Below are 27,010 nucleotides of genomic sequence, written 5' to 3'. Positions count from 1 at the left end.
TTTTTATGTGTTTTTGTGCGACGACTTTCTATGACGCTCCCGTCCTGTGTTTCGGGCTCCAAAATATGACACCACAACCAACTAGCCCCCCATTCAATATTGAAGTTTCCAAGTTGAAGTTGTCGGTCTAAACGCGGCGTGTGCTTCCAAGACCCCCGAGTTTGCGAAAAATAATGTGCCTTTAACAAAGCTTGATTTCTAGTTTACGGTGGGATGATAAACTTTCCAACGTTGTGAATACCAGGATGGGTAAATTGAAATAATATTGAGAAGGCTATACAGTATTCGGTAGCTTTTCTCAAGCTATTCGAAAGGTATTAGACATTCGATTCGATTTGCTTCTGGCACTATTAAATTTGTATTTGACTTCGCCTCAAATAATATTCGCCACACCCCTATATTCGATTTGAAACATTCTTTTGAAAACATTTCCACTTTTGACAGGGTCGAGCCGCCTACTCGGAAATGCCAGGACACAGCGCCTTCGTACCTTCCTGTCTGCGGCCATATCACATTTTATGGACACGGTAAGAACCGTCTGGTACTCGGCTTTGGAATACACGCAATGGTGTGTGCACTGCAACGCATTGCGCAATCACCGTGAAAATCTTAACAGGTAGCTATGGCTCGGGGCCAAGTGCGATTTCTCCATTGAAATACTTGCAAAACACAAAAAATTAATAATAAGTAATGGAGATAAGCGTAGGCCACTGCTCCACGCGGAGGGCCTGCGCGGTCGGGGTTGTTGGGGACTATTTTATTGGCCGCGGACGCCGACCGACGCCGACGGCGGATTTTCTGCAGTACGGGGCCCTTAACGCCATGCGTTACTGAACAAAAATTGAATTTCTCAAAGTAAAATCCGTCAGAAAAATCGTAAAATAAGAGGTAACCACAACCTACAGGCGTGATAGCGTCGGATTGTAATTTGAATATACGATAAAAAAGCCTGATAAGCAGCCAGGGATCTTTGAATGCTATCGCGTTCCACTCGTAAAGGCGAAGCTTTAGCGTCCTCCAATTCTGATGGTGTTTCGCTGTACTTTGCTTCTAGGCAACATTGAGGCGAATGTTCAAAACCGAGCCTTTCTAAATCTTGGACACGCGTGCGCCTCGGGGCAACAAGCAATTATTAAAATAATTGACGTGATTCGATATTCGATTCAATTTGCTTCTAACACCATTCGATTCGTTTTCGCCTCGTTCTCAAAAGCTAACATTTTCACGCCCGTACATCCGATTTCCGGCATCGATTGAGGCAAATTTGCTCTCAGTCGTGCAAAGCTTAGGCAGAGCGAAAGTGTTAATCCTCAAGTCTTACTGGCTGCTACTGCTAGGTATTAACTTGGTTGCTGCTAGGTCTTAACTTGGTTTAACTTAACTATGCATGTAGGGAAGGTATTCTCAAGCGATGATTTTCTGAGGTACCTTCCCTATCGCGACATTTCGCGTGACTAGCGCTGGACACGTCGGCGCCTACGAGCGACACTGTTCCTGGCATGCCACAAACGCAGGCAGGCAGGAGCCGTGTCTTTGTCGGGTGCAGCGAGCGCGCACCGGCGCCGGCGGTTACTAGGCAACGCGAGGTGACGTCATCGCTACTGCTTCGGTGCATGCGCGGTTAGGCAACGCGGACGGTGTCGGCAATGCTCAGCGCGATGCCTTGTTGGTGCTGCTACAATTTCGTTATCTCGTTCTCATTTTCTCTTTCCCTCTCCCGAGCATTGCCTGCGCCGCGCGTATGCTCTCCTTCCCTCTCCTTGACGTTCTATGTCAAGGCAACATTCAGACGGCACGGAGACGAGGCGAGGCACACGCCGCTCTGTGAAGTGGTTGCTCGGAAACGCAGTGACGTCATAGCTCGGCGAGGTTTTTCGACAGCAGATGCCACTTTTTACGGTTAGCTAGAAAAGCTTTGCTGTTAAAAAGGTCCTAGGGCCTTCGCATTTTTATCTAAGACGGCTTAAATTGCTCGTGTAAAAATGTCTTCCCAGGAATGCATTAGTGTTTAAACGTGCAGCCGACTTTAAGGGGATCAGTGTAAGCTTGGTCTTTGTAAGCTAGTTTTCCCACGTTGTGTGTTGCAGTGAAGCCTACTCATAAAGAAAAATGTGATGCGAACGGAGCCCGATAACGCTATCGCGTTCCACTCTTAAAGGCTAACCTTAAGCGTCCTCCAATTTTTATATAGCACGTATTGAGCAACAGAACGCTGTTTCATGTGTTTTTCATGTTGCTCTACAATTTTGTCATTGACACTATTCATCGAAATATTACTCGCCGGGTTGCTCAGTCAGCTAAGGCGTTGCGCTGCTGAGCACGAGGTCGCGGGATCAAATCCCGGCCCCGGCGGCCGCATTTCGATGGAGGCGAAATGCAAAAACACCCGTGTGCTTGCGTTGTAGTGCACGTTAAAAATTGTCGCCATGCTCCGTACGCTGGGTGCGCCAGTGAAAGCTCAAGAAAGAACCCCAGGCGGTCAAAATTAATCCGCAGCCCTCCAATACGGCGTGCCTCATAATCAGAACTGGATTTGGCACGTAAAACCACCGAAAGAACATTATTTACTGAAACAAGAGTAATTATGTAAATAGGCGGAATGCAGAAAATAATCTTAGAATCTCCAAGCGACGGCAAACACCATTACCGTGGTTTTGCCCAGCTACGTGGCATTTGCATATTTTTAAATCTTGGTGCATGATAGTTGGGACACCCTGTATACTAAAGCTTTTGCGCAAAATCAACGAAAGGACCAGGAAGCAGGGAGTACACAAACACAAGGCGCCCAGATCGAACTATGAACCGTTCGTTTTCCAGAAACAGGACGTTATATGCGCTGCCTAACCACATGCGCGAAATTCTGAGCGAAAACGGGATTAATTCATTCAGTGACAATGGTTAGCGTCAATATAGGCCTGGAAGCTTCTAGGCCAACTTTGCGCATACGATTAGGCCACATATGTATCCTGTTTCTGGAAAATAAACAGTTGATAGTCTGCGCTGAGTGTCCCACCTTTGTGTTCCCGCTCCAGTCTGGTTCTTCCGTTCTTCTTACTCTGGCATAAATGAAATGTCATGGCCCGCACCACTATAATGTAACAGGGGATTACTGTATAAGTTACAAACGTTACGTGCCCACCAAATACTACGCGATAGCGAGGAATGAATAGTTGCTCGTTATACTATAGTTAATAAATAAACAAAACAAATTAAAGGAAACGTAATGGCTTTACCTCGTAGTTCCGGCCGTGCTACAGTCGGGTGGATGCCAATTCTTGCCCTTCATGAACCTTCCTCCAGCTTCAGGGACTCCGCAGAACCAAAAATTGCTCTCTATAACGCACTTTAATTCTTCCTTAATACACTGTACATTGATGAGGCGATAATGAGGGAGCTTGAGGGAAACTGGCTTCAGAGTTCATTTTCTTTTCTCCAATAGGCCTTAAATTTGTGCATGTGTTCAAGTATAATTTATCCCATTCAGTCTGGGGTACACTGCGTACGCTCGAAGAATGTAGTGAGTAGCAAATGGCGCGCTTACTGCGTCCGCTACTTTCAGGCTCAACAACGTCCTAGCCGCTCAGGACACAGAGTTCCTCTTATGTAAATGCGCAAGTGACCTACTATACAATGTGCGATCTACCTGCGTTTGTTGAGAATGTGTGAATTTAATGCGATGTGGACAAACTTACTGAAGTGCATTTAAACCTAGGCAGCTACCTAAATACACAAAATAGAAGAAATGTTATTCCTTGGCTTTCACTGCACAGGTACGGCCTAATAAATATAAAAGGTAAAAACTACCAATTTTGTAGAGCCCATTTTGTTTAGCCGGTGAAATGTTTTGCAAAAAGTGTTTTGAAATTGGCAAAATAAACTACAAGACAAAAACGTATAACCTTGGAATACAGCAATAAGAAGAGTGAGAGCAATTTCAATTGAAATCATTTGAAGTTGATCTACCATACTGTAGACACCATAGCCGCCACCATGTAGAGGTTATTCACTGGCAGTGGTCTACCTATTTTTCTGTTTATTCAGCGATTTGGTAAAAGACATAAGATAAGTGTGCTGTAAACAAATACCAGTCCATAAGCGAGGCGACACTGAGGAATTTTTTATGCCAGACCCACTAATACAAACGGGAATTTCATGCATGAGATCACTGATGCAGAAAAAAAAATTTATGATATTTTCATTGCCACTATTAGACCGATATATGAGGAATATTTTCCACACATTTTTTAAACAGAAAAAAAAGGCACGTAAACAATGGATAAAAAACGAGTGTTTGGAATTTATACAGACAAAAGACCCTAATTAAAGTGTTTACTGCCAAGCAGAAACTTGGACGATTTTTCTCTATTTTGGGCATATAGCATTAAGGTTACGTCACACCTGAGACGATTGGAGAACGACTACATGCACAAGTTGAACAGCGAAATCTTAAAAAAGAAGTCATTTAACATGGAATCAACTAAATAATATTTTAAATCCCAGTAAAGACAGAGCTGACATGCAGATTGTAATTAATGATAAAAAAGCTTTCTGGTAGAATGGCCAATTGTTTCAATGATTATTTTGTGTTTTTGGTACATATATATTACATACGATCCTGCTTGTCCGGACTACTAAGCACACAAAATCCTCAAACTGTATTTTTTTCCCTGTTAATTCCAATGAAATTCAATGCATTCTTTCTGGCCATTCGAAACAAGTGCAATATTTACAAGTTTAGAAAAAATTTACAAGATGTACAAGTGCAAAAGAAGAGAAAATGTACCACTCAGCATTAAATTTGCATATTTGTTCGCTTATCTCTTCGCTGTTTGCACAAATGTTACGCCAATGCACGTGGAAGCTACGCTTACTAGGTACGTTTCCCAAGAAACCAAAAGCTTTCATGCTTGGCGCAGTAAGAATTGTGCACAAGATCCGCCCCCTGAAGCTTTCCCTTTATAGCCTCAGAACGTTTTCCGCGAGCATATTCATTGTGGATTCTGACAATGGCTGCCTGATAACAGTGTTAACAATTATGCCATGGCAGTTGCTGCTGACATGAGTGGTCTTGGCGCATACCCACAGTGGACGATTGGGAATGAATTTGGTTGTTAAAATAAGCTGATAAAGGGAATTAACATTTTTGATGTTGGAATTTAGAAATTAAAGAAAATTGTATGAGTAACAAGGTTAAGTTTAAAAAAACACGATCAAAAACAAAGCCATGTATAAGCCACGTGCGTTCTTTGTTTCTACCAGCTCGAACTCGCGCACTGCCCTGTCTTGGTTCCCCACGTGAGGTGAACGCGTGACTCACTCTCATTGTTCCAGGATATAAGGCATGACGAAGGCGAACAGCAAAAGAACGACTGGTGGGACTCGGACGCCGCGATGCGGGTCGCCGACAACGCACTCACATTATCGGTGAGTACATTGCGACTATAGACAGGCTTCGCGGTTAGACATCTTTGTTATTGCGACATCAATTACACGGACGCTTGAGCCGACCCTGCAGGGATGGTACGAAGGCCTCCAAGGACGCCGTGTGCATTTCACTGGTTCTTTATTTTATGTGTTCACTGCAGAAACGACGTGCAAAGCGGACGCAGCGTAAATGCTTTGCTCAATCGGCTCAGTGGCGGGGCCTGGACCCCTGCTGCCTTCCTCTGCGGGCATGATCGTTGTGTGCACGCACACTAAAATGTTCCTGATGTGCGTATGCAGAGGTCTCAGTGGAAGGAACATTGAATGCCGAGCAAATGTTATTTTATGAGGAAGCTTGAGCTCGGGCCCAACTCCGATGCCCCCTATTCAAATACGTGTAAAACGCCGAAGAGCCTTTCTAAAATAACCACTGGGCCGACTTTAATGAAATTTGTTGTATTTGAGAAAGTTAAACCATATATAGTGACTACCTTAGTGAAATTTTGATTTAAGGCCTGAATGTTTTAATAATGAATTGAGAAAAGTAGAGGCATGAAGTATACAATTTCGCAGCTCTGCATTATCGCAGTAAACTCCATCTGTTGGAGCATTCAAAGCGGACAAATTTCTCTATCAGTTTATATCTTACGGCAATTTGTTACATTGTTCACAAGGGTTTTGCAACACTCCCACTCACGTATTAGTATAATATATGTGTCACGTATAAGAGGCTGCCTTCGGCGAGAAAAAAAAGATATACACGGAGCGTTCCGAACCTTCCCATACAACTTGTACTTGGTTGTATACTAGAGCCTTTGCGCAAGATAAACGAAGACCAGGCTGCAGGGATTACACAAACACAAGGCGCCGGGATCGAACTATCGAATGCTCATTTTCCAGAAAAGATCTATATGCGTTGCGTAACCGCATGCCCAAAGTTCTGGGTCCATACGAGGTTAGCTTAATCGGTGACATTCGTTGACGTCAATATAGGCCTGGGAGCTAGGGCAACTTTGCGCATACGATTAGGCCACATATGTATCCTGTTGTTTCTAGAAAATTGGTACTAGAAAATTCTAGAAATTGTTTCTAGAAACACTTGATAGTCTGCGCTCAGCGTCCCCCCTTTGTTTACTCGCTCGAGTTTGGTTCTTTGGTTGTTCTTGCGCTGAAACTCTGGCATAAACGAAATGTCATGGCCCGCACCACTATAATGTAACAGGGGATTACTGTATAACTTACGCATTTAATTACGAGCAGGCGAGCGCCATCTAGATGGTAACTTACAAACGTTACGTGTAGACCAACGTCCCGCAAATACTACACGATTGCGAGGAATCAATGTAGTTACTTGTTACTATACTATAGTTAATAAACAGAAAAATGTAAGGAAACCCAATGGGTTTTACCTCGTAGTTCAGTGCTACAGTCGGGTGGATGCCAATTTTGTCTTTCATGAACCTTCCTCCATCTTGCGGGCTTCCGCAGAACTAATTTGCCACAAGCAAAAATTGGTTTCTATAACGCACTTGAATTCTTCCTTAATATATTGTACATTGATCGGTCTATGATAAGGGAAGTGACTGGAGCTTTTCATAGTTCATTTTCTTTTCTCCCATAGGCCTAAAGTGTGTGCAAGTATAATTATTCCCAGTCAGTCTGGGCGGTCGGGCGGCCCGCCGGGGCCGCAAGGCTCCGGGGGTATAGGGTAGAGAGGGGGGCGTTCTACGCCGCGCGTGCCCGCTCGGGCCGCCGTATCTTGAAAGCCGCGCCGCAGATGACTGCTCACACTTACTCACTCCAGCGTTTTGACAGCGAGTTTCCGCGGTCATCGAGTGGGATGCGTTCATGTTTGCTTGTGCGCGCGTGACACCATGCTTGTTAATCTATGTTTACAAGTTTATACGGCCAATAAAAATACTATCCTTCCTTCGTATAGCTGTCCACTAATTTGCCATCGCAATCGATGCTTCGTCTTTCGGGCGAAACTGCGACTTAAGCAGAGCTTAGCTGATGTGCATAAGTTATTGGTCAACATTCAGTGCTACAAAATCCGGTTTAGTCGGTGTACAGCGCCGAAGTATGTGAAAAAGAAGGATGCATGCCCCTGCAAAATGTCCTGATTGTGCGACCACAGTATAATATACTGATACTATCGGCTCCAGCTGAGGTCATATCAAATGAAGAGAAAGAACATGATCACGAATTTTGCAGAAAAGGTTGCAGTTTCATCCGAAAGGCGAAGTATCGATTGCGATAGCAAATTAGTAGAGCTATACGAAGCAAGGATAGTATAATAGGCCGCATAAAGTTGTAAACATTAGTTTACCAACTAAGTAGACAAGCATGGAGTCACGCGCGCCCAGGTAAACATGAACACGTCTCGCTCGATGACCGCGGAAACTCGCTGTGAAAACGCCGGAGTGAGAAGCGCGCCAGCAGCAGCGGGTAAATACCATCAGCAAAGTAAAATACAATTCGTTACTGCACTATTGTGGTAGTAATCCTTCGGCGTGAAGTTCACCATGATGTTGGAAAAGTTTTCGATGACACACCCTGGGCAGCCAATCGGATAGCTCGCCCCCACGTCATATGGTCACTTCGCGTCACTTGGTCAGGGGCGGCTGAAAACTCGGCCGAGTGGCGTGCTGCGATCGGTAGCGATGTACCTTTTTAAAACCTTATAGCAAATTAAACGCTTTACGTGGAGCGCTTCGATGCGTCACTTAATAATCAGAATGATCTACGCTGACGACTCAGTACGTTTGTACATTTTAAATCGTTCAACTCATTTCAGGGTCCCTTCGGCAGCGTGCGCCTTCGATGGGAGATGCGCCATCTTGGAACGCGCTTTTCTATCGTAGCTACAGGAGCAGGTGTGCCGCGTGTGCCGATCAACCCATTTGGAGCGTAGTACGCCACTTCTACCCACCATGACGCAAAAGTGGCGCTGCGTTCAACGGTTCTCAGCGGCGCATGTCGTCTGGCACTTGTGGCAGACAGGTGCGCCTCAAATAAAGCACGCAGAGTAAAAAAACTGTCATATGCAGCCGTCAGTTTGTGCAATGAGGAGATGCAAGTCTCTGTTATTGCGTGTTTGAAAGTTGCAGGTCAACAAGAACACTTATTGCTTCGCTGTGCCTTTAGCAGCATTGTTCTCAGCGCCGACAACAGCAGCAGCGGACACCGCTTGTGGGCGTAGGACGCTTTCAGGAACCTCAAGCGCGATTTCACCCATTTTGTCGACTGAGAAACGTTTACCAAAGATCCTATAATATGGTGCTTCCGCTCATTTCTATCATATGATGCCCGATAAAAAAAAAGAGCGAACATTATTTGGGACTGTGATCACACAATGTGATTATGACCGCAAACCTTCGGAGAGATCAGAGGAACAAGCTGCGAATGAATCCTACGCAAATTACGTCGATTTCTGTGCCGGCGCTTGCGGATCAAGGTTTTGATCGCGGACATGTTGCATCATGATCGGTCACTGGATCTTTCCATGGAAAGGCCGATTCATACTAGGCCGACACGGCACCGATTTTGGTCTGCTGAGTGTTGGCGACAGCATTTTCTTTCTTTTAAACCATTGGGCACAACGTTTTCCGTCCTGTAAACTGCTCGCGTCATCAGTCAGCAGACCAAAATCGTTTCGTGTAGGCGTAGTGTGAATCAGCCTGAAGGTCCCATGACTGCCGCATTTTATCTTTGCGCGAAAGAAGTATATCACGCTCAATAAAGTTCGATTGGAAGCGTGAACGGATGGCTGCACCCCATAAGCCTGCAGGAAAGGTAAGTTCGCTTGTACTAAGCTTTAGGAAAGGAGAATAACACAGTCCTAATTACACGGGAGCTGTAAATTCAGCACCAAGTGCAACATCCTTGCTCCAAACAGGAGTTGTTACCCGCCGTGATGGCTCGGTGGTTATCGTTGTCTTCCTGATGATGAAGTCATGGGTTCGTTTTATCTGCCATAGCGACTGCGTTCTGATTGGGTCGGAATACAAAACGCTAGTGTACTTGGGTTTAGGCCTACGTTAATGACTCTCGGGTGTTGCAAAAGTATTGCGGAATGCTCCACTGCGGCGTCTGTCGTCGCTAGCCCGTGTGCTTCGAGACGCTGAAACTTATTTGATTCAAATGATACTTGGCTGCACCAAATCTACGAAAAATAATCCACAGCCTAAATCTCCAAAATAACTCCGCACCCGTTCAAAACTGCTAAAGCTGTAGTGCGATGTTCTCGCATAGAAGCGAAATTTTTTTTCCAGCACTTCGTGTTTTCTGACAATAGCACAATTACCCATACAGCTTTCACAGAATTGAAGTGCAAGCAAAGTGAATGGCATTTGAAGCATACATCATAGCTGAAATCGGCGGCAGCGATATTCTCCAGCACACATTTTGCCTTCCCTGCGTGCACACACTTGCAGAGTTATTCCGCCATAATTTGTGGTGCGACGAGCCGCGCGAATTATGCAAATGAGCGCCCATATGAAATGGCGGACGAGAGGCATGCGTGTCGCCGCATTTTCCCCATCGTTTCGGGCCGTGAAAATATATTTTTCATAATGCGTGCTCATAGTATTTACACGGCCGCGTTTGTATTGTAATCAAAATTACTTTCCGCATCATCAGAGGAATTTATAAAAAAAATGTATGCAAGTTCCATTGTACTAGTGAATCCCTGTACTGTACAGTTAAACAAAATAAGATGGGCAAACGTGAAAGGTGAACTAAAATTGCAAGAAATTGCAATATGCACAGGGGAAAAGAAAATACTGGTTTAGGATTTTAAGTCACATGCTCTTTCCTACAGAGCGAAGGAATGTCCAACTGGCTGGATGTTTGGGTGGAACCGACACCTTCTTCGAATGGCCACACAACCAGCATGCGAGAATAGACGCTTGAAAGCTATAGATTTGGTGGAATCTGCATAAACTCCATCGCTATGTCAAATACATGCTCCAAACCGGCACGAATGCTGTTCCACGTCTTTAGTGGACTGGGAGTGAAACGGCGATTAACGACTGGTTTTCTATAGTATGCCATGAATTGCGCGGACATTTCAAGCCTCCGGCTTCTGGTGGCGTGTGGAGGAAGAGGGGGGAAGTGTTCGGCTCGGCATCACTCGTCACTTGGAAAAACAGTCGACAGTTTCTCTACCCCAGCCGCACATTCACTGATCGTGCTACGGTTTCAAAATTTTCGCGCCACTGCTGTCAAACTCTAGAAAACGATTAATCGAACATGTCTATTCGATTAAGTCTATTAAATGAAAGGCGGACATCGATGATGATAAATCGTTTTCAGGGATACATTGAATCGATTAATCCTTTATCGACATTATCAACCCTAATACCTGTGGCGCGTGCAACGCTATCGGTGATTTTCGGCCGCTTGTCAGCCAGACGATCGAGAGTCGGGCCGTGTCATTTACTTTTCACGAGACGGCGATAACGTGGCCTCGTACGTGCGCTCATCACCACTGGTAGGTCGCGTCAGTGGCGTAGCCAGAAAGTTTGTTCGAGGGGGGGGGGGGGGCTCACGTTGCAGCGTGGCCTTCTCCTTAAAGAAGTTGTCGAGTGATCAAATACATGAATAATAACTGCATCGCCATCGCCAATGCCAATGTATATTAGGTGTGCACACGACTTATGGAACGCTCGGCACTGTCAAAAGAAGTAAAATATGTATTTTTTCATTGTGGCAGAAATAACTGATATCAATGCTTCCGCGTTTTTTTTTTGTCTATTTAATAAGTAAAGGAAATATCACGCGAACTTTTGAATTATGTCAGTTCGAAACCAGCAAAGCAGTGTATGCAGCTGATATGAAAAACGTAAAGGCCATAAAATGAACAAGTTGTGGAGAAATATTTTGATGAATCTGATGAAGTCATTCAAGAACCTTGTTTACACTTTTGTACATATGCAACGTCCAGGGAAAAACCTGGGAATGACACTGTCCTTCGTCGCAATGGACTGCGCAGGAGCAACTGTTACCGGTCGTGTATTATGAGTAATTGCACCGAAATTAGAGTCGCAACAGTGAGTACATGTATATTTTGCGGAACTTCTGCTTTTTATATGTACTCACTGTAATACGAATCAATCACTGTAATCAATTAGCAATACGAAGATAGAATGGAATATACAAATGCGAAGATACAGGGCAAGAAGTGGCGATGGAAACCAAGTTCACGGTTTGTATACGCAAAACCTCGCAACGAGATATTTAAGTATATGTCTGCAATAAATCTACGTATCTAAGCAAACGTCTGTATATAATGCGTCAACCAAGACAAATAAACATGTTGCACAGTCACAGATAGTAAACTTCACGCATATAAAGACAGACGATCCAGGCAAGAACAAATCTATGATCACAGAAATCGTGTTCTTTCTGGTGTTTTTCTTTTACGTGCCAAAATCATTTCTGATTATGAGGCACGCCGTAGTGGAGGGCTCCGGATTAATTTTGACCACCTGGGGTTCTTTAACGTGCACTACAACGCACTGATAATTGGGCGAGTTGGTACGGATGCATGGCTTCAGAACGGCGCAACAAGGAAGACGACAGACGATGTGTTCGTGTGTTCTTTCGTCTGTCGTCTTGTTGCGCCGTTCTGAAGCCATGCACTACAACGCAAGCACACGGGCGTTTTTGCATTTCGCCTTCATCGAAATGCGGCCGCCGCGGCCGGGATTCGATCCCGCGACCTCGTGCTCAGCAGCGCAACGCCTTAGCTGACTGATGATGATGAAAGTAGCCTTTCTTATTTACCGAAATGCACCGTTTCTACTCACGATAAACCCGCCTCTTATACGGCTAGTGCAACAGATGTAGCGAAGCCAGGTATCGGTTTCTCCGAACCGGAAAAGAACGTACCCAACACAGTCATGAGCTTGGCGGCTGTGCCTGATAATATATCTAAGTCTGTATTGTTTCTGATAATAAAATTTGGGATGATCTCTTGCTGATTCGTCATAGGTCAGTAAGCACAGTCTTAGGAATTCTGTTGGGACACCTTGATTTCCTTAAGAAGCTTCGTTTGCTTTGGAGGACTAACGCTTCTGCTCCAACGCGCCAACCACTACGCTGGTTGTTTACGATATGCGAATCACCGCGTATGAGGACTCAAAGCACCACCCACAAGAAGAACGATGTTGTTGTTGTTGCCTCAAAACATGGCTCGTACCCACAGGGGGGATTGGCCACATTAGATTGTTTGAAATGTGCGTCTAACAAAATAAAATGGGAGAAAGGCGCATTAAATACAAATCAATATTCAACTCAATGCCAACAGAAAATTTGATAGGGCATATTCATAAATTTAGGGGAAAAAAATAAAGTGAAGTGTCCCACGGTCGGTACCCTAGCAGTGAAGCCTTCCTGACGCTTCAATAAACTTGTGGATAGCAGAAATCATTGACCCATGGCTTGTGCCTAATTGACACGCACCAAAGGACAAAATGTATGGTGTAGTAAGCGCTAAACCCAGCTTACTTGTAGGAAATACTAGGAACATTCTGCGGAGGGAGGAGAAACGGCGGATGTGGCGTAGCAGCCGAGAGCGCGAGCCAGCGTCTTTTGCTTCGTGTTTTGTTTACCACGCGACGCCATCCTAGGCCCGCGTGCTGGCGTTTGCCGCTGACGTCATGCTCCCCCACTGCGCAGCTGCGGCTCGAGGCTTCGCCCGCTCCGCAAGAACGCCCATTCAGACAAACGGATCGGGTAGGTTTAAGCCTTCTATGCTGATTGTATGACAATAAAACAGTGCGAAGTTATAATGCAAAACTTGTAGCGTACGAACGGTACTGTGCTTGTGCTGGATGTTGTCAACGTGTAACTGTGATTACAATGAGTGGTACAGTTGTAAAGGTTGCCTATGCGTAGTTCCTAGTTTAGTTGTTAGTTATTATTTATATATGAACACTAAGTGGGGTGATGAAGTTACGAAATTTGCAGGCGCAAGTTGGAATCAGCTAGCGCAAGACAGGTATAAGTGGAGATCGCAGGGAGAGGCCTTCGTCCTGCAGTGGACGAATGATGATGATGATGATGATGATGATATATGAACACTTAATTTAGCAAGAGATCTTTTTCATTAAGCAGGTTGGTCGCGGAACCACTTTATTAGTTGTGAAACTGAAAGCTACGTACTCCTCCCGAAGAACAGATGAGTTTTACGTAAGAGTGCGGGAAGAGTTACTCCTATGAATAAGGCGGACACAACGCTCAACTCCTAAAAATAAAACGTGCACAGCTCGACAGTTTAATATGTTATTACGGTTCATCACGAATCATGAAAGTAACACGGGAATGAAGCAACGTATAACATAAAGTTACTGCTGCATTTGTGCACTGTTTGCTCCCTGACAATCCACGCAGGGCAAGATCGAGGTAATGAGTGGACCTCGCTTCGTTTATATTTGACAAAGGCGCGTCTCACATTTGAGGTACGGGCTAGGTAGTTCTTTCATTTTTGTAGAAACGAACGATACAATTTGTATGTCACATATAGATTGCGTAACAGCATGGTATGAATTTCTTGGTGTAAAATCTGGCTAGAACTCACGTGAAGCAAAAAAATAATGAGCCATACCACTCTGTGAAGGTGGATGACGACTGAAGCTGTTGAGGACAGACACAGAGGCCTCCCCATTACAACGACAGAAGAGAAGGGAAATTCAAAATGGAGAACGGTAACTTGTCTTTCTGGTTTTTATATACATTGGCGGGGACTTAATTTAAGCAAAGGAAAACCCGTAAATCAAAGAGCGTAGTTATACTTTTTTTTCTTTGGTACGCATATTTACCTTTGCTGGCTTCAGTGTCTTGAAAAGAACGCTTGGACACAGGCGAAAAAATTACGGGGGATGCTTAGAACTTTCTAAGAATGTGAAGGCGAAAGCCTAGTTGGGCCCATAACGATGTGAAATGAAGCTCTGCGCGCACGCGGCGACGTATGCAAGGCGCGCGAGCGCGTTGCGAGCGTGCTGCCGCCGTTTCCAGAACAATCTACGGGCGCCGCCGCTGACATTTCTCTCCTCCCCAGCGCCGCCGTTGCCCTTTCCGTCAGCACCTCCCAAGCCACAGCTGACATTTCCCTCCTCCTCCCCAGCGCCGACGAACGCGCGAGTAGTGGCACGAGCGCGAGGAGGAGGCGCCTCCTCCGCCGGGAGGAGGCGCGGCAAGACGTTCTTCCTGTAGGGTGCCTTGATGTCAAATAACGCTCCCTGGCATTGAGGCACCCTATTCTTCCTGAAGTTTCTCCTGCGTGAGGGACTGCAGACGATGACTTTCGTCCTCGGACTCATAGTCCTTCAACGCATTCTCCGCTTTTGCATAGTACAGCTTTCGCTGTCTGTGTTTGCGTTTTCTGTAATCACGTTGCTGCTGTCGACACCTCTCCGTTTTGTTAGCTGTTTTTTTCTCCGGCTTGAACGCACTATGCCGCACCGCTGGATTTTCCAGCTAACGGTAAGAGGCAACCGATGACACCCCGCGGGGGAACTCAGTTAATCAGGCGCGAAGGCGCTCGCGCGGACGTCGGCGTGCTTGACACAAGGGACGTCCCCTCGTTCGCAAGATGCAGCCGCCGACGGAACCAGTAAGGCACAGCCGGCGCCAGGAGGTCCAAGTGTTCATAAGAAAAATTAACTACGACAACTTCGCCACACTACACCCCTACAGAAAACAGCTATGCCTGTGAGCGAGCTAGCTTTACTTCTAGATGGCTGCTACCACTGGTACTCGCGAAAAATACTTTTGAAGAATGCGGGTCACCATATTATGAGAGCGTGATGGCGATAAAGCCATCACCCTGTCAGCGAGGGGCGATGCAGAAATCTTTAAGGGGGTCAGGACATCCGGACATCCCCCCTGGATCCGCGCCTGAAGGTCGGTGAAAATTGGTTATTGATGTCCTCATAATTTTTGTATTCGCATGATAATTTTGATCATGATGCTAACTGTTACAATAAACGGTGAAATTTTCTGTGGTTTGAAAAGCTAATGAATAGTCATACGTTTTCATAATTACGAGCTTAGGAACGTGAAGGAACAGATATTTTTACATGGATTGATTTTTGCTGCTTCGCTATCTAAAGGGCAAAGTTCACTCGGCGGGGAAGTTTAGCGAAGCGTTCAATAACTTCGGACACGTTGATGCCGAATTCTCTGTGGGCGTATAGAAGCGCCAGCATAACCATGCGTTCCTCAGACATTGTAGAGCGCAAGTAGTTTTTTAGTAATCTCATGTTTGAAAATTTTTTTGCGTTGGCAGCGGTTACTGGAAGGGTGACTAGAATCTGCAGCAGTTTGTACACATGTACATATAACCTGCAGTCGCAATGAGAGAGGGCATCTATTCCTGTGCTAAAACCTAAAAACACTTCTTCGATATCGTTGACATCCTTGTTTCGGTACTTTGCACAAAAAGTAAGCTGTTCGATTCCAGCAATATCCGTCGTTGCGTCAACAAGTACGGATAAGCAGCCTGCAGTGTTTACTTTTGCATCTAGGCTTTCTTTGATAATTTCACCACAAATTTCTATAATTTCGTTTTGTACATCTCGGCTTAAATACGAGGCATTACTGGGGCAACTTTCCAAATGGTTCTTCAGATATGTATCTCCACAATCAGCTCGCATGCGAAGAAACACTCTGTAAATACCAATATTTTCAGCGGGGCTTTGCTTAAATCCATAGGGCCACTGTCCCTACGGCCACGGAGAGCCAGAACTTGCCACCCGCAAAAAAGAACTCTCAATAATAATCCGTTAACTTTCTTCTGTTTTATCTTATTTTACTTTGCCTGTCCTGGTCCAGCTGATCGATCACATTGGGCGCACTTACTGAAAATGTTTGGAGAAAATTATCAGCTGCCGGCTGACAGTCACGGTGATATTTAATATTGTCGTGTGTGTGGAAGATTGCGAGCGCGTGCTTCCATTTCTGGAACGGCTTGGACACGAGAGTTCCAGTGCGCGCATGTTGGCCCAAGTTTATAAGAACATTAAACCCATAAAATTCCAGAATTAAAAAATCTAAAGCACGCCTTTGGAAATGTCAGTGCACCTTTCGCGTCAAAAGTTTGAGAACTTTATACCCATAAAGTTTCGGAATTGAATCTATGTGCTCCTTAGATTCCGCGGCCGCTGTGAGATGCCGCGACGCGCCCGCTCGCTATCGAAAAGCCCTTGAAACTTTGTGCTCGGCTGGGGCTCCGTGCGTTATGTGACTCCAGGTTCGTGGGCGTTGCCACGAAATCCAGCCCGAGTTCGCAATGTTCGCGCCAAAATGTCTTTTCGAGTGTAGAAAAGACATTGTACACAAAATCCAGAATGATTCCCGGCGCCGGTGGTTGTTTTGGTCGGCGGTGCATGACAGCACGAAAAATTTTGGGGGGAGGGGCGGAAGCCGAAAGAAGAAGAAGAGCTGCGAGTGCGGACGTGCCCACACCAGCTCTCGTTTTTTCAAAGTGTTCGGCTGTTTTTACGAAAAGGATCTACAAAAACAGTACCTTTTCTGAAGCGGCAAGTTCCGAGGAATCCTCCGATAGTGGACTTTTATCGGTGGGTGGACTTTTCACCATTTTGTGTGACTTTGAAGCAGCGCGGGAAGGCCTAGGCCTTAACCACACGCCTAACGCCGGCGCTCCCGCACGCTAATCGCGTGGACGACCGGCCTTCCAAGCGAACTACTTACCAACGGAAACCATGCGTGGAACAATATAGTCGTCGAGGGGATGGAAATCAGCCCAGAGGAGCTCGAGGAAGAGGGATGAACGACCGCCCTTGGCAGTAAGCGAAAACAATCAACGAGTACGCCGACATATGGCGGGCAACGTGTCACCAAGAACACGCCGGTTGGCAGCCGCACGACCAACTCACCGACCAAAAGTTTCATGAAGCAGGTAACGGTGGCCTCTAGGCTACCGAGATTACCCAAGGACCAAATCAAGATCATCGTACGCCCCAAGGGAGGCCTCGACGTTTCCAAAACCGATATCATACTTCTCGCCCAAGCCCTGGCCATGTCGGCGGCCTTGACGGAACAGCAGACTGGTGAGGACACCGTGTGTCCAAACAAGGTGCAGAACATTTTGGTTATTTCTACCCCTCACGATCAAAACGTGAGGGCTTATTCAAGAATCCGGAAGATACATCTAAACTCGGCGCCTTTGAGGTTTCAGCCTACATAGCTGCCCCCGATGCCACGTGCAAAGGTGTAATAAGGAACATCGACCCTTCCTTTGATGAAGGAGCCCTTAAAAGGATGATTCTCAACCCCAGAAACCCTACGGAATTAGAAGTCAGAAGAATTAAAAACACACAAGTTGTTGTTATACTCTTCGACGGCATGCGGGTGCCCAACACAGTCATGTGCGGCGCCGCCCTCGTTCCGTGCTTTCTGTACAAACGGCAGGTGGATGTATGCTACGCGTGTGGCCACGTGGGACACCGAGCCGACGTGTGAACCAGTAGCGAAGAGGAAAAAAACAAGTGTCGCGGCTGTGGGACACCTAAGTCACAAGAATCAGAAGTGAGGGAACATCAATGTACACCCAAATGTGAGGCATGCGGAGGCCCCCATATCACCGGGGAAAGGACGTGCACACAGCGCTACCAGATTCCATATATCGTAAGGCGTCGGCGCCGAAGACGACGATAAATGGCACGAAAAGGGGGCGATGAAGTCAGCATATCCCACGCACAGAGCACAGAGCAGGCTCCCTGCGAGCCCGCTCGGAATCGAGGGGGCGCTCTCAATATTGAGGGCGCTCTCGATCCAAGAGGCGACCCAATTCGAGGAGAGGCGCGAGCGCCAGCGTATCCAGATCGAGATCCCGGTCCCGGTCCCGCTCCCAAACGATGAAGCGGGCCACGTGGGCCGACAAAGTCAAGGGCTCCGGCACAGCGCCCTCGACGGGAATGAAGAGTATACAACGGCCAAAAGAACATGTGGTGAGGCACAACCAGAGCATGTGAATGATCCCCGAATCCAATCACTTGAGGCGGAAAATCAACAGCTCAGGCGCGAACTTGCAGAGCTTAAGGAGGCCTTAAATATCAGTAGAGGGCAAATCTCGACCCGCGATGAAGATAAAATTACAGCTCTAGGCCCGTTTGCTGGCAAACCCAAGCGTAAAGCTCCCAACCCAGAACCGGTGAGCGAGACAGAAGATGAGGATGAGATGGCGGAGCCGAGCGAAGCCCCAGCTACCGCCGCCGATCCTCCTGCCAAATCAAATTGCAGAGGAAAGCTAGCTTCCATAGAAAAAACCCTAGGACGCATGATCGAAATGCTCACTGGGATGGAGACGAGACTAACTCAACTAGAGAGACCAAAGGCCCAAGCCAAAGGCAGGCTTACGGGTTCGACAATGCAGACTCAGGCAAACCAGAGTCCCGAAGGTGGGGCTAAAGGGCTAATTGATCATCTTCAGTAGGCAAAATGGCGAACGCTAACATCAACAATCTGAAAATCTGGCAGTGGAACTGCGCAAGTTTCCAGAGGCGCAAGGCCCCATTGGGACAGCTTATCAGGTCTATTGCGGACAAGCTGCAAGTCATATTGTTACAGGAAACTCTATGTGGAGAAGAAATTTGTCTCTCGGGGTACCGCACGATAGCATACAGGGGAGAAAAGGGCAGAGGTATTGCTACCCTAATCAGAAAGAACTTCTCGTTCGTTGAGCACAAGGTCCCCGCGTACAAAACGGGCCTCGAGGCTCAACTAATGGAGATCATACCCAGCAGAACAAGCAAGACTAATGTTTTCATTCTAAAGGTGTACAGCGCGCCATCGGATAGGAAAAGGGAATTCAAAACGTTACTAGGCACCACGGCTAGGGCGGCGAGAAACACACCTCTCGTTGTTGCGGGTGACTTTAACGCCCCCAATACGGAGTGGGGGTACTGTTACAAAAGTGCAAAAGGGACGAACTTGGCCTTCAACGCCTCAGAGCTCGGCTAAATACTTATAACAGTCCCTAGGCTCCCCACCAGATCCCGTAACTCGGTTAGTCGAGATACGACCCCCGATCTCACCTTCCTCCGAGGTATCGAAGGCACGTGGGACAACCTCCAGGACGGGCCAGGCAGTGACCATCACATACTCGAAATTCTGTTGCGTGTCAAATCCAGACAGCCCGTCAGATATGAGTATGTGGACTGGGATCTCTTTCGAAAAATCAGAGCAGAAACAGCCCCACCAGACGAGATGTATGCAGATCTGCTAGAGAATCTCAACAAGGCAGTTAAAGAAGCAACCAAGGAAATCACTACGGATCTGGAGGTTCCTAAAATGGACTTGAGACTAGCTCACCTTCTGGAGGCAAAACACGCCCTCTCAACCAGGTGGAAGACCCAAAAGCTTAATCGTAGACTCAGAGCGAAAATCGCGCGTCTTAACTAGGAGATTGAGTCCTATTTGGCCCAGCTCGCCCGGCAGCAATGGGACGAGACGTGTACCGAAACGGACGGGCGTATGGGAAGAGGTAGCAAATAGAGCTTAATAAAAAGTCTACTCAACGATAAACAGTCGGATAGGCTCATAAATAAGCAAATCGCAATCGGTCTCACCGAGAGGCAATTAACCAACAACTTAGCATATACCCCTCGCCAACGATGGAGATCGCCCGGTAGATGTAACCTGGTCTAGACCAGCCCTTCACCGTATCAGAGATCAGACATGTTCTCTTCAATCTAAATGGTAGATCAGCCCCGGGACCCGATGGAGTCATGAAGAAACTCCTCAGGAACCTAGATGATAGGGCAATCGAGATAGTCACGGCCGAAATAAACGAGGTATAGAAAACTGGACAGGTCCCGACAGACTGGCGCACCGCAAAAGTGGTACTCATACCCAAGCCAGGCAAACCCCCGCATATAAACAACCTGCGGCCTATCTCCCTTACATCATGCATCGCCAAAGTTGCGGAGCACGCGATACAAAACAGGATCACTGAGCATATTGAGAACAAGGAGCTCTTTAGACACAACCTAATTGGCTTTAGACAGACGTTGTCCACACAGGACGCTATGCTTTTGCTTAAGAGTGCAATCTTTGATAACAAAACTCGTGACGTGAGAGGGATCCTGGCACTAGACCTCGCCAAGGCCTTCGACAGGGTCGCGCATAGACACATCCTAACAGAGATTTCCTCTCTTAACCTGGGTCATCGTTTTCATGACTACACCAAATCTTTCCTTGCGGATCGCAAGGCAGACCTCTGACTAGGCACGGTCTCGGCAGGGCACTCATCAATCAGCACAAACTAGGGGCCCTCTTTGTCGATGCTGCCAGATATGACAGTGGGGATAAGTTCGCTGTCTCGGTTGTAGACGCGGAGGGCAACCTGCTTAATGCAGCTTCTGTCTATGCTAAGTTTGCACATGTGGCAGAGGAAGCGGCGATCGCTCTGGCTTTTCACAGCGCAAAAGTTCCCCCTATCTTCTTCTCGGACTCACGCACAGCAGTTAGATCCTTCTCGGCCGCACTCGTGTCTGAACAGGCGAACAATATTGTGAACAAAGCACTTCAAAGAACTCGGTAGAGCAGCGAAGGAGGATACCACATCTCGTGGTTCCCAGCCCATACAGATGCCTCAGTTAACCCGCTCGGATGTAATCCTAACGAGCAGCCACACCGGATAGCGCGCGATTTCACGTACCGCGCTGTCGGGGGTAGCCAGGCTCGGAACGAGGTCAACATCCACAACGATTCATTATGTGCTTTCCACGAAATTGTTTCCCATTATCGTCTCGGCAGGAGGACATTGCCGACGGGACTTGGTCTCCCGGTCCCATTGTGGGCGGAGCCACCGACTTAATCTGGGGGAACCTTCGGCTCGCCTAGATCTCAGTTCCTCAGGACTCAAATAAAGTTCTTGTCAGGTCATGTGAGGGGCTGAAGCCCCATCAACCCCCCACCTCCTCCTGGCTACGCCCCTGGGTCGCGTATGTTGTCTCAAGGCAAACAAGCGCGTTGGCGCCACTATATATGATGACTCATTCGGTTTCCCGGGGACACGCATCCTATAGCTAATGAAGTAGACGACGGAAGCGAGAAGCGTTTTCGACGGAATAATCGTACGCTTTGAGCTAGCTGCCTTTGACAGCGGAGCTGTACGTTTAAGCCGGCCTTAAATCCGTGATGCGTCGGAAAAAATGTCGGCCGATCCTGCAGCGGTAGTGCAGACGGGTCCAAGCGCAATGGCACATACCCCTGTGAACTAGTGAAGCTGAGCCTGGCTAAGTCTAGCTAAGCATGGTTGGGACTACTTAAAGGGCCCCTAAACCACCCAGAGGTCGAAATTTAGTTGTGGTGTTGCAGTTGTGCACGAGTCTACAACGAACACTCAGCCGCGAGAATTTTTCGAAATGGTGTCGTAATAGAACACGCGTTTGATGATCGAAAAACGGCCCTCGCTCATTTCGCTCTTTCCTTCGCTACTCTCTTCATCGGCTGGTCTCCCCTCCTCGCCGAGTGCTTCTCGAAAGGTCACGTGACATACGACATCGCCAACGCGCTTCTCAAACCACTGCTTACTTCCGGTGAAGGCACGTCCACGCTAGCGGCACATACACCGACGGCGAACCGGCCGCCAGTGCCGGAGAACGTCTGCCGCGCGAGAGGTGTCCAAAGTAGACGGCAGTTCGGCCGGCGCCCCGCCCGCTGCACGATCAATAGGCCAATCGACGACCGCGAAGCTGCGCGCCCCCGCCACCGGCAACGAAAACATCGGCTGCAGCTCAGCTGCAATGCACGGCTACCGCCGGGAGACGACGGGCTCGGCTGTGCTCGCATCGCAGGCTGTGTAATATTGTTTTTACCCGGTACATGTTAACAAAAATTTCCCAAGTGCTAGCAGAGTTTGAAAGTATTGATGCACGAAGTTTACAAATCCGTAACTGCACAGCATAAACAGATAACTCATTCTGTAAAATTCTTCTCTTCGAGCGTCTAAAGCCGAAATGACAATTCAGAGCTTACTTATAAGCGTTACAACCTTTAGGACGGTTTTACCATGGGCGTGCTAACATATTAGTGGCATACTACACAGCGGTGTATATTACATCAAGGATGTCCACTTTCGGTGCATAATTTGGTGCTGTTTAGAGAATTTTATAGTTATTTATTTATTATACTCTGTGGGATACCCGTTCGTTGCATCGATCGCATATAACCACACAGTGCATCGTACCAACTATAACTGCAGCGCATGCAGTTTGCCGTAGCCTTCTAAAGTTCGTAAGCAACGGCGAGTGAGAATGTAGCAAAATAAGCGTACGTATTTTCTCTGGGAGTCGAACCTGGGAAAAGCATTTTGGGCTTTCGCGTAATGCAGTTTGATGCACCGCTTTCATTTTAAATTAGAACAAGGGACTTCGCAGAATTTGTCATCACCTACCCGCGACTTATCCACTAGACACAATTGCACGCAGACGCACGAGCGAACGCCGTGTCACCTTGCACAATACGGTACATGGCTTGTGTACTCGTTAAATACAATGCTTTGTATGCACTGCTCTATACGTATTTTGTTAAATATTTATAACGTTGCGCGCATGAAGTATGGTATCGGGTCTCTTTTCTGCTCGAAATGTTCCACGCTGTATATGTATTCCAGTATGTAGGCTGTTATATCATTTGATATATTACTCAACCTGTGTAACCCGTTTCTGCATCCGTCTCTGAGATATCTCGTAATGACACGGCAGAATTGAAAATGTGTTCATGTTATCGTGTGGTATGGACAGTGCTTTTCTTAAATATTAACGTCAGCGCCCCGAGCCTTAACGCACTCTACTTCAATCGCAGCGCGGCCTATACTGTGCCATCCACGTCAGCCGATGGCAGGTCGAAGTCCACATGGAGGAAATTATTGCGATTGGTGAGTGATGTGCACAAAGTTTTAATTTCCAGATGGCGCCACTGATGATAGGCGTGGGTCGCGATAGAGATAAGAAATAGCCAACTGCTCGACTGTAATGCATGTATATAATACCTGAAAAGCTCAAGCGCTGTAATGAGGCTAAAAGAGGCTTTTGTCTGTCACCAGCCCCTTTCGGAGGAGGTGCCAATAGAAATAATCGTAATCATTATCATCGTCGCCGTATATCGGATGTGTGTCACAAAGTGTCATTGTCACGAACAATTCTAACGAAAGCCAGAACTTTGGGAATGCTATGATAAGAAATGTAACCTTTTGCTTACATAGTTAAGCTACATGCATCGTCGCCAAATATTTTGGCACGCAACTTATCATGGTCCCTGTGCGGTGTTAGACCGCACCCCCACTGCTTTCTGTAATCTCCGTAGATGGTTCATATTACAGCAAAAGCTCACCAAGCAAACGATGCAAACGGTAACAGCGCGGCATAAAATGATGCGGGAAAACGCCCACACTTGCAATAGATAATAATGCGATTAAACGTGACAAATAGGTGGATTAGTAATCTCCACCGGTTGCATTTCCAGTGCGTACGGCTCTAATATAGTGTGGTTGTGGTAAACGTTTTGGATTCAGCATGTCTGGTTTTAAGGAGCCTCAAAACTGGTCGTCGCCGAAATTGGTCAGCCATTAGGGATGTTGGCAGCTCCGAAATTCAAAGCATCGAAGAGTGGGAAGGTAGGATTGTGGCTAACGGAAAGAGCTACAAACAAGTTAACAATCACTAGGCATTGCAAAACGCTAACAACGCACTTCGATTTCTGCAATCAGCTGATTTGCACTGTATTCGCGCCATGAACATGAAACAACACGCCCGAATCGCTATCCTAGATAAGTTGATATTTAAGCACATGTTACTCTAATCAGCACGAAACGTATCTCGCCCGTATAGGAATTCACCGTGCCGTTCTGTATGTCGGAGTATGAGCATCGTATTCCACTTGGTCTCTGAGCAGGACAGGAAGTAAACAATCCAGGAAATGCTTTGTTCACCAATATTGACCTCAAATTGCATAAACAGGTGTATATATACTTCGTTTGTTATGTATAGAAGCTACGGATGCTACATCCACGCCCAGCGCTCTTAGACGTCTCACCCTGCACGTTTCGTAGTGTAGTTGCTCTTGATTTAAAACGCCTAATACGAAACAATTACGGATGTATTACAGCAAAATGTGGACGTCAGGTGACGTCAAATTACAAATTAACCGTGCAGATTTATGATTGTAGCACGGCACCTACTAAGTGTTGGTCGTGGCACGAGTAATGCGCTCTGCTTCGGCTGCAAATAGTTCAGATCAGCGACGCCCACCATGTAATAATTACGTCATATTTCGTTTTTGAGCATATGTGATGCAGTAGGTTTTGTTTGCGCGTGATAGCAGTGAAGTTTTCCGGTACATACTGCTATCTGCTATGTATATGAAACGGAGAAAAATCGGGGACTGCTCGCACTGTGACGTCTGTAGACCTAAAAGAGGTCACAGGAACATTCATGACGATAATGCAGTCTATCCTGTCAAGGAATCGCAGTGCAATAAAGTTTCGTTTCTGCAGAGAGGACAATGTAGTTATTACGAGCAGCGTACAGTGCCGTCCACTGTTGGGTATAGAGCGCTCGAAGGCCGTATTGTCTCTTCGAGGCGAGACCTGGCGGTGGTTGCTGGGTCCGAAATAGCGTGTTCTGGAGTATGCGTGGCCTAATAAACATGCAAACTTGCGCGTGTTGCATTTAACAAGATGTGATGTTCGTGAGCGCCTTCGTTATCTAGAACAGTCCTTGACCGCGCTTCATTTTTTGCGAAAGGCCGGCGCATGTTATTAGCCCATACGCTTCATTCAGAATCACTCTGACATTTGCGGTGCCTTAAGCGACTTCAGGCCGCGCGCAGATTTGGGTAAACAAAGGCGCTTTTCAACGTGGCCACTCGCCAAAAGCAGTTCTACATGTCTACTTAGTCGCGCATGCTCCTGAACACACTATCTCGGACCCAGCAACTGCCGCCAGGTGTCGCCCTGCAAAGCAACGACGGCACAGAGTAAAATTAGTTAGAGAAGCGCAGAGCAAAATTAGTTTTGAAGAAAGGCTCAGGAACATGGATGAAAATAAATGGGCGGCTAAAGTGCACAAGTATCTCTACATGAAAAGCGTGGACACAGAATGAGGAAGAGGTCAAGGAAGTTGGCAACCAAGTACAGGATAATCGAAACTGCAAATAGACAACCAGGAGTCATCAGAAAGAAAGTGAGAGAAATAGAGACCGTGAATTAGATGCAAAGAATGGAAACAAAAAGGACAATGGAGATTTACAAGAACGAGAAGAAAGAAATTAGAAGGGAAAATCTGTAGGATAACACAAAGGGCAGTGCCTTGCTATTTGAGGCTCGAGCCGGTTGCCTAAGGACGAAAACATATCGGAACAAATATTCGGAACTAGATGAGACATGTGCATGCTGCAGTAAAGATCCAGAAACCACTCAGCACATCCTGATGGAATGCGACGGGATCCACCCTGCGAGAACAGTAGGTAACGTGCAACTCCCAGAAGCGCTTGGTTTCAAAGTGGAAGGAAACATAAACAGATCAGCCGTAGAGATCAGCAAGAGACGATTGGAGTACTGGTGGAAAAAAAGCAGGGATAAGATGGATACGACCTGATCTCTTAAAATCATAGGCAGCGGCATAAGGTAAATTTTTGAAAAATAAAAATAATAATGAGAGGTATACAAAAATGCTAGATAAAGAACATGTATAGTAGACATGATTAAATCAAGCAGGCTAGGTGACTATTTGTCGCCGCCCCGTTTCAAAGGGGATGCCAATAAATCATCATCATCATCATCACGGCCATGCGCGCGCTCTACACAGCCATGGACCGCACTGTACAGTCCCGAGTTTTCGAACTAACGCGAAGAATTATCGTTCTGTACAAGCTGGATCGATAGATTGTCTTGGCTGCTAAATTCAGTGTGTAATAAGAAAACCTGGATCTGTAAATTACTTGTTTGAGGTTTTCGAAATTTTATACTTCATTTTCATTTCAGTTTTATCGTTTCCTTGTCGAAAAAATGAGGATGTTGAGACTAAAGGCGTAATGCCTGACAGAGGACCCAACACCCGTGCACACAATTCGTACAGAACTCATATTATACATTAATATATCAATCAATATTAAGCAAACAACAGCTTTCACGGTACCCAATCGAACATGCAAAACAAAATCTGTGACGCAGAGAAATGCGATGCGACTCTGGACAAAGTAAATATAGACTTGAATCACCTCACTCCTGCACGCCTTCTTCCACTCTTAAGTAGCCCTCGAACAGGTACGAGTAAACGAGTGAATCATGTGCCGAATCCAAATGGCACATTAGAAGCGGTTACGGCGTGATAGCTACTGCTGTGTATATGAAGCGGTCACCTTGCTTGCTTTAGTGTGTTCCCTTGTGCTCTGGTGCAGTCTATAGTTGCTCAATTATATAAAGGGTGCTATACCCACTAGTCTCATTCCCCTCTAGTGGTCCTAGCATGAAGCTTTGCTCAAAGCTGTGAACATGCCTCTCATCTCGGCGATGGTGTGTTTTTGCTGACTGACACGACGCCAGTGGACATCC

The 27,010-nt window shown here is 46.6% G+C and overlaps 1 protein-coding gene across 5 annotated transcripts in view; it reads left to right on the top strand.

Annotated features, from left to right (window-relative positions):
- LOC119459879 (uncharacterized) overlaps positions 1–27,010 on the top strand; it is a 113,197-nt gene that overhangs the window by 19,311 nt on the left and 66,876 nt on the right. For 3 of the 5 annotated variants that reach the window (XM_049666485.1, XM_049666494.1, XM_049666490.1), the window contains exon 6: positions 5,332–5,424. The exons of 1 other annotated variant lie outside the window; for it this stretch is intronic. In XM_049666485.1, the coding sequence (XP_049522442.1) occupies positions 5,332–5,424 (93 nt within the window). Of the gene's footprint in view, positions 1–444; positions 528–5,331; positions 5,425–27,010 lie in introns of all 5 variants that reach the window. One more of the 5 variants, XM_049666487.1, reaches the window with a different exon arrangement.

This window comes from Dermacentor silvarum, chromosome 1, assembly GCF_013339745.2.
Source record: "Dermacentor silvarum isolate Dsil-2018 chromosome 1, BIME_Dsil_1.4, whole genome shotgun sequence".
NCBI lineage: Eukaryota > Metazoa > Arthropoda > Arachnida > Ixodida > Ixodidae > Dermacentor > Dermacentor silvarum.
The sequence above is the reverse complement of the archived record's forward strand: the minus strand, read 5'-3'. Positions and strand labels throughout refer to the sequence as shown.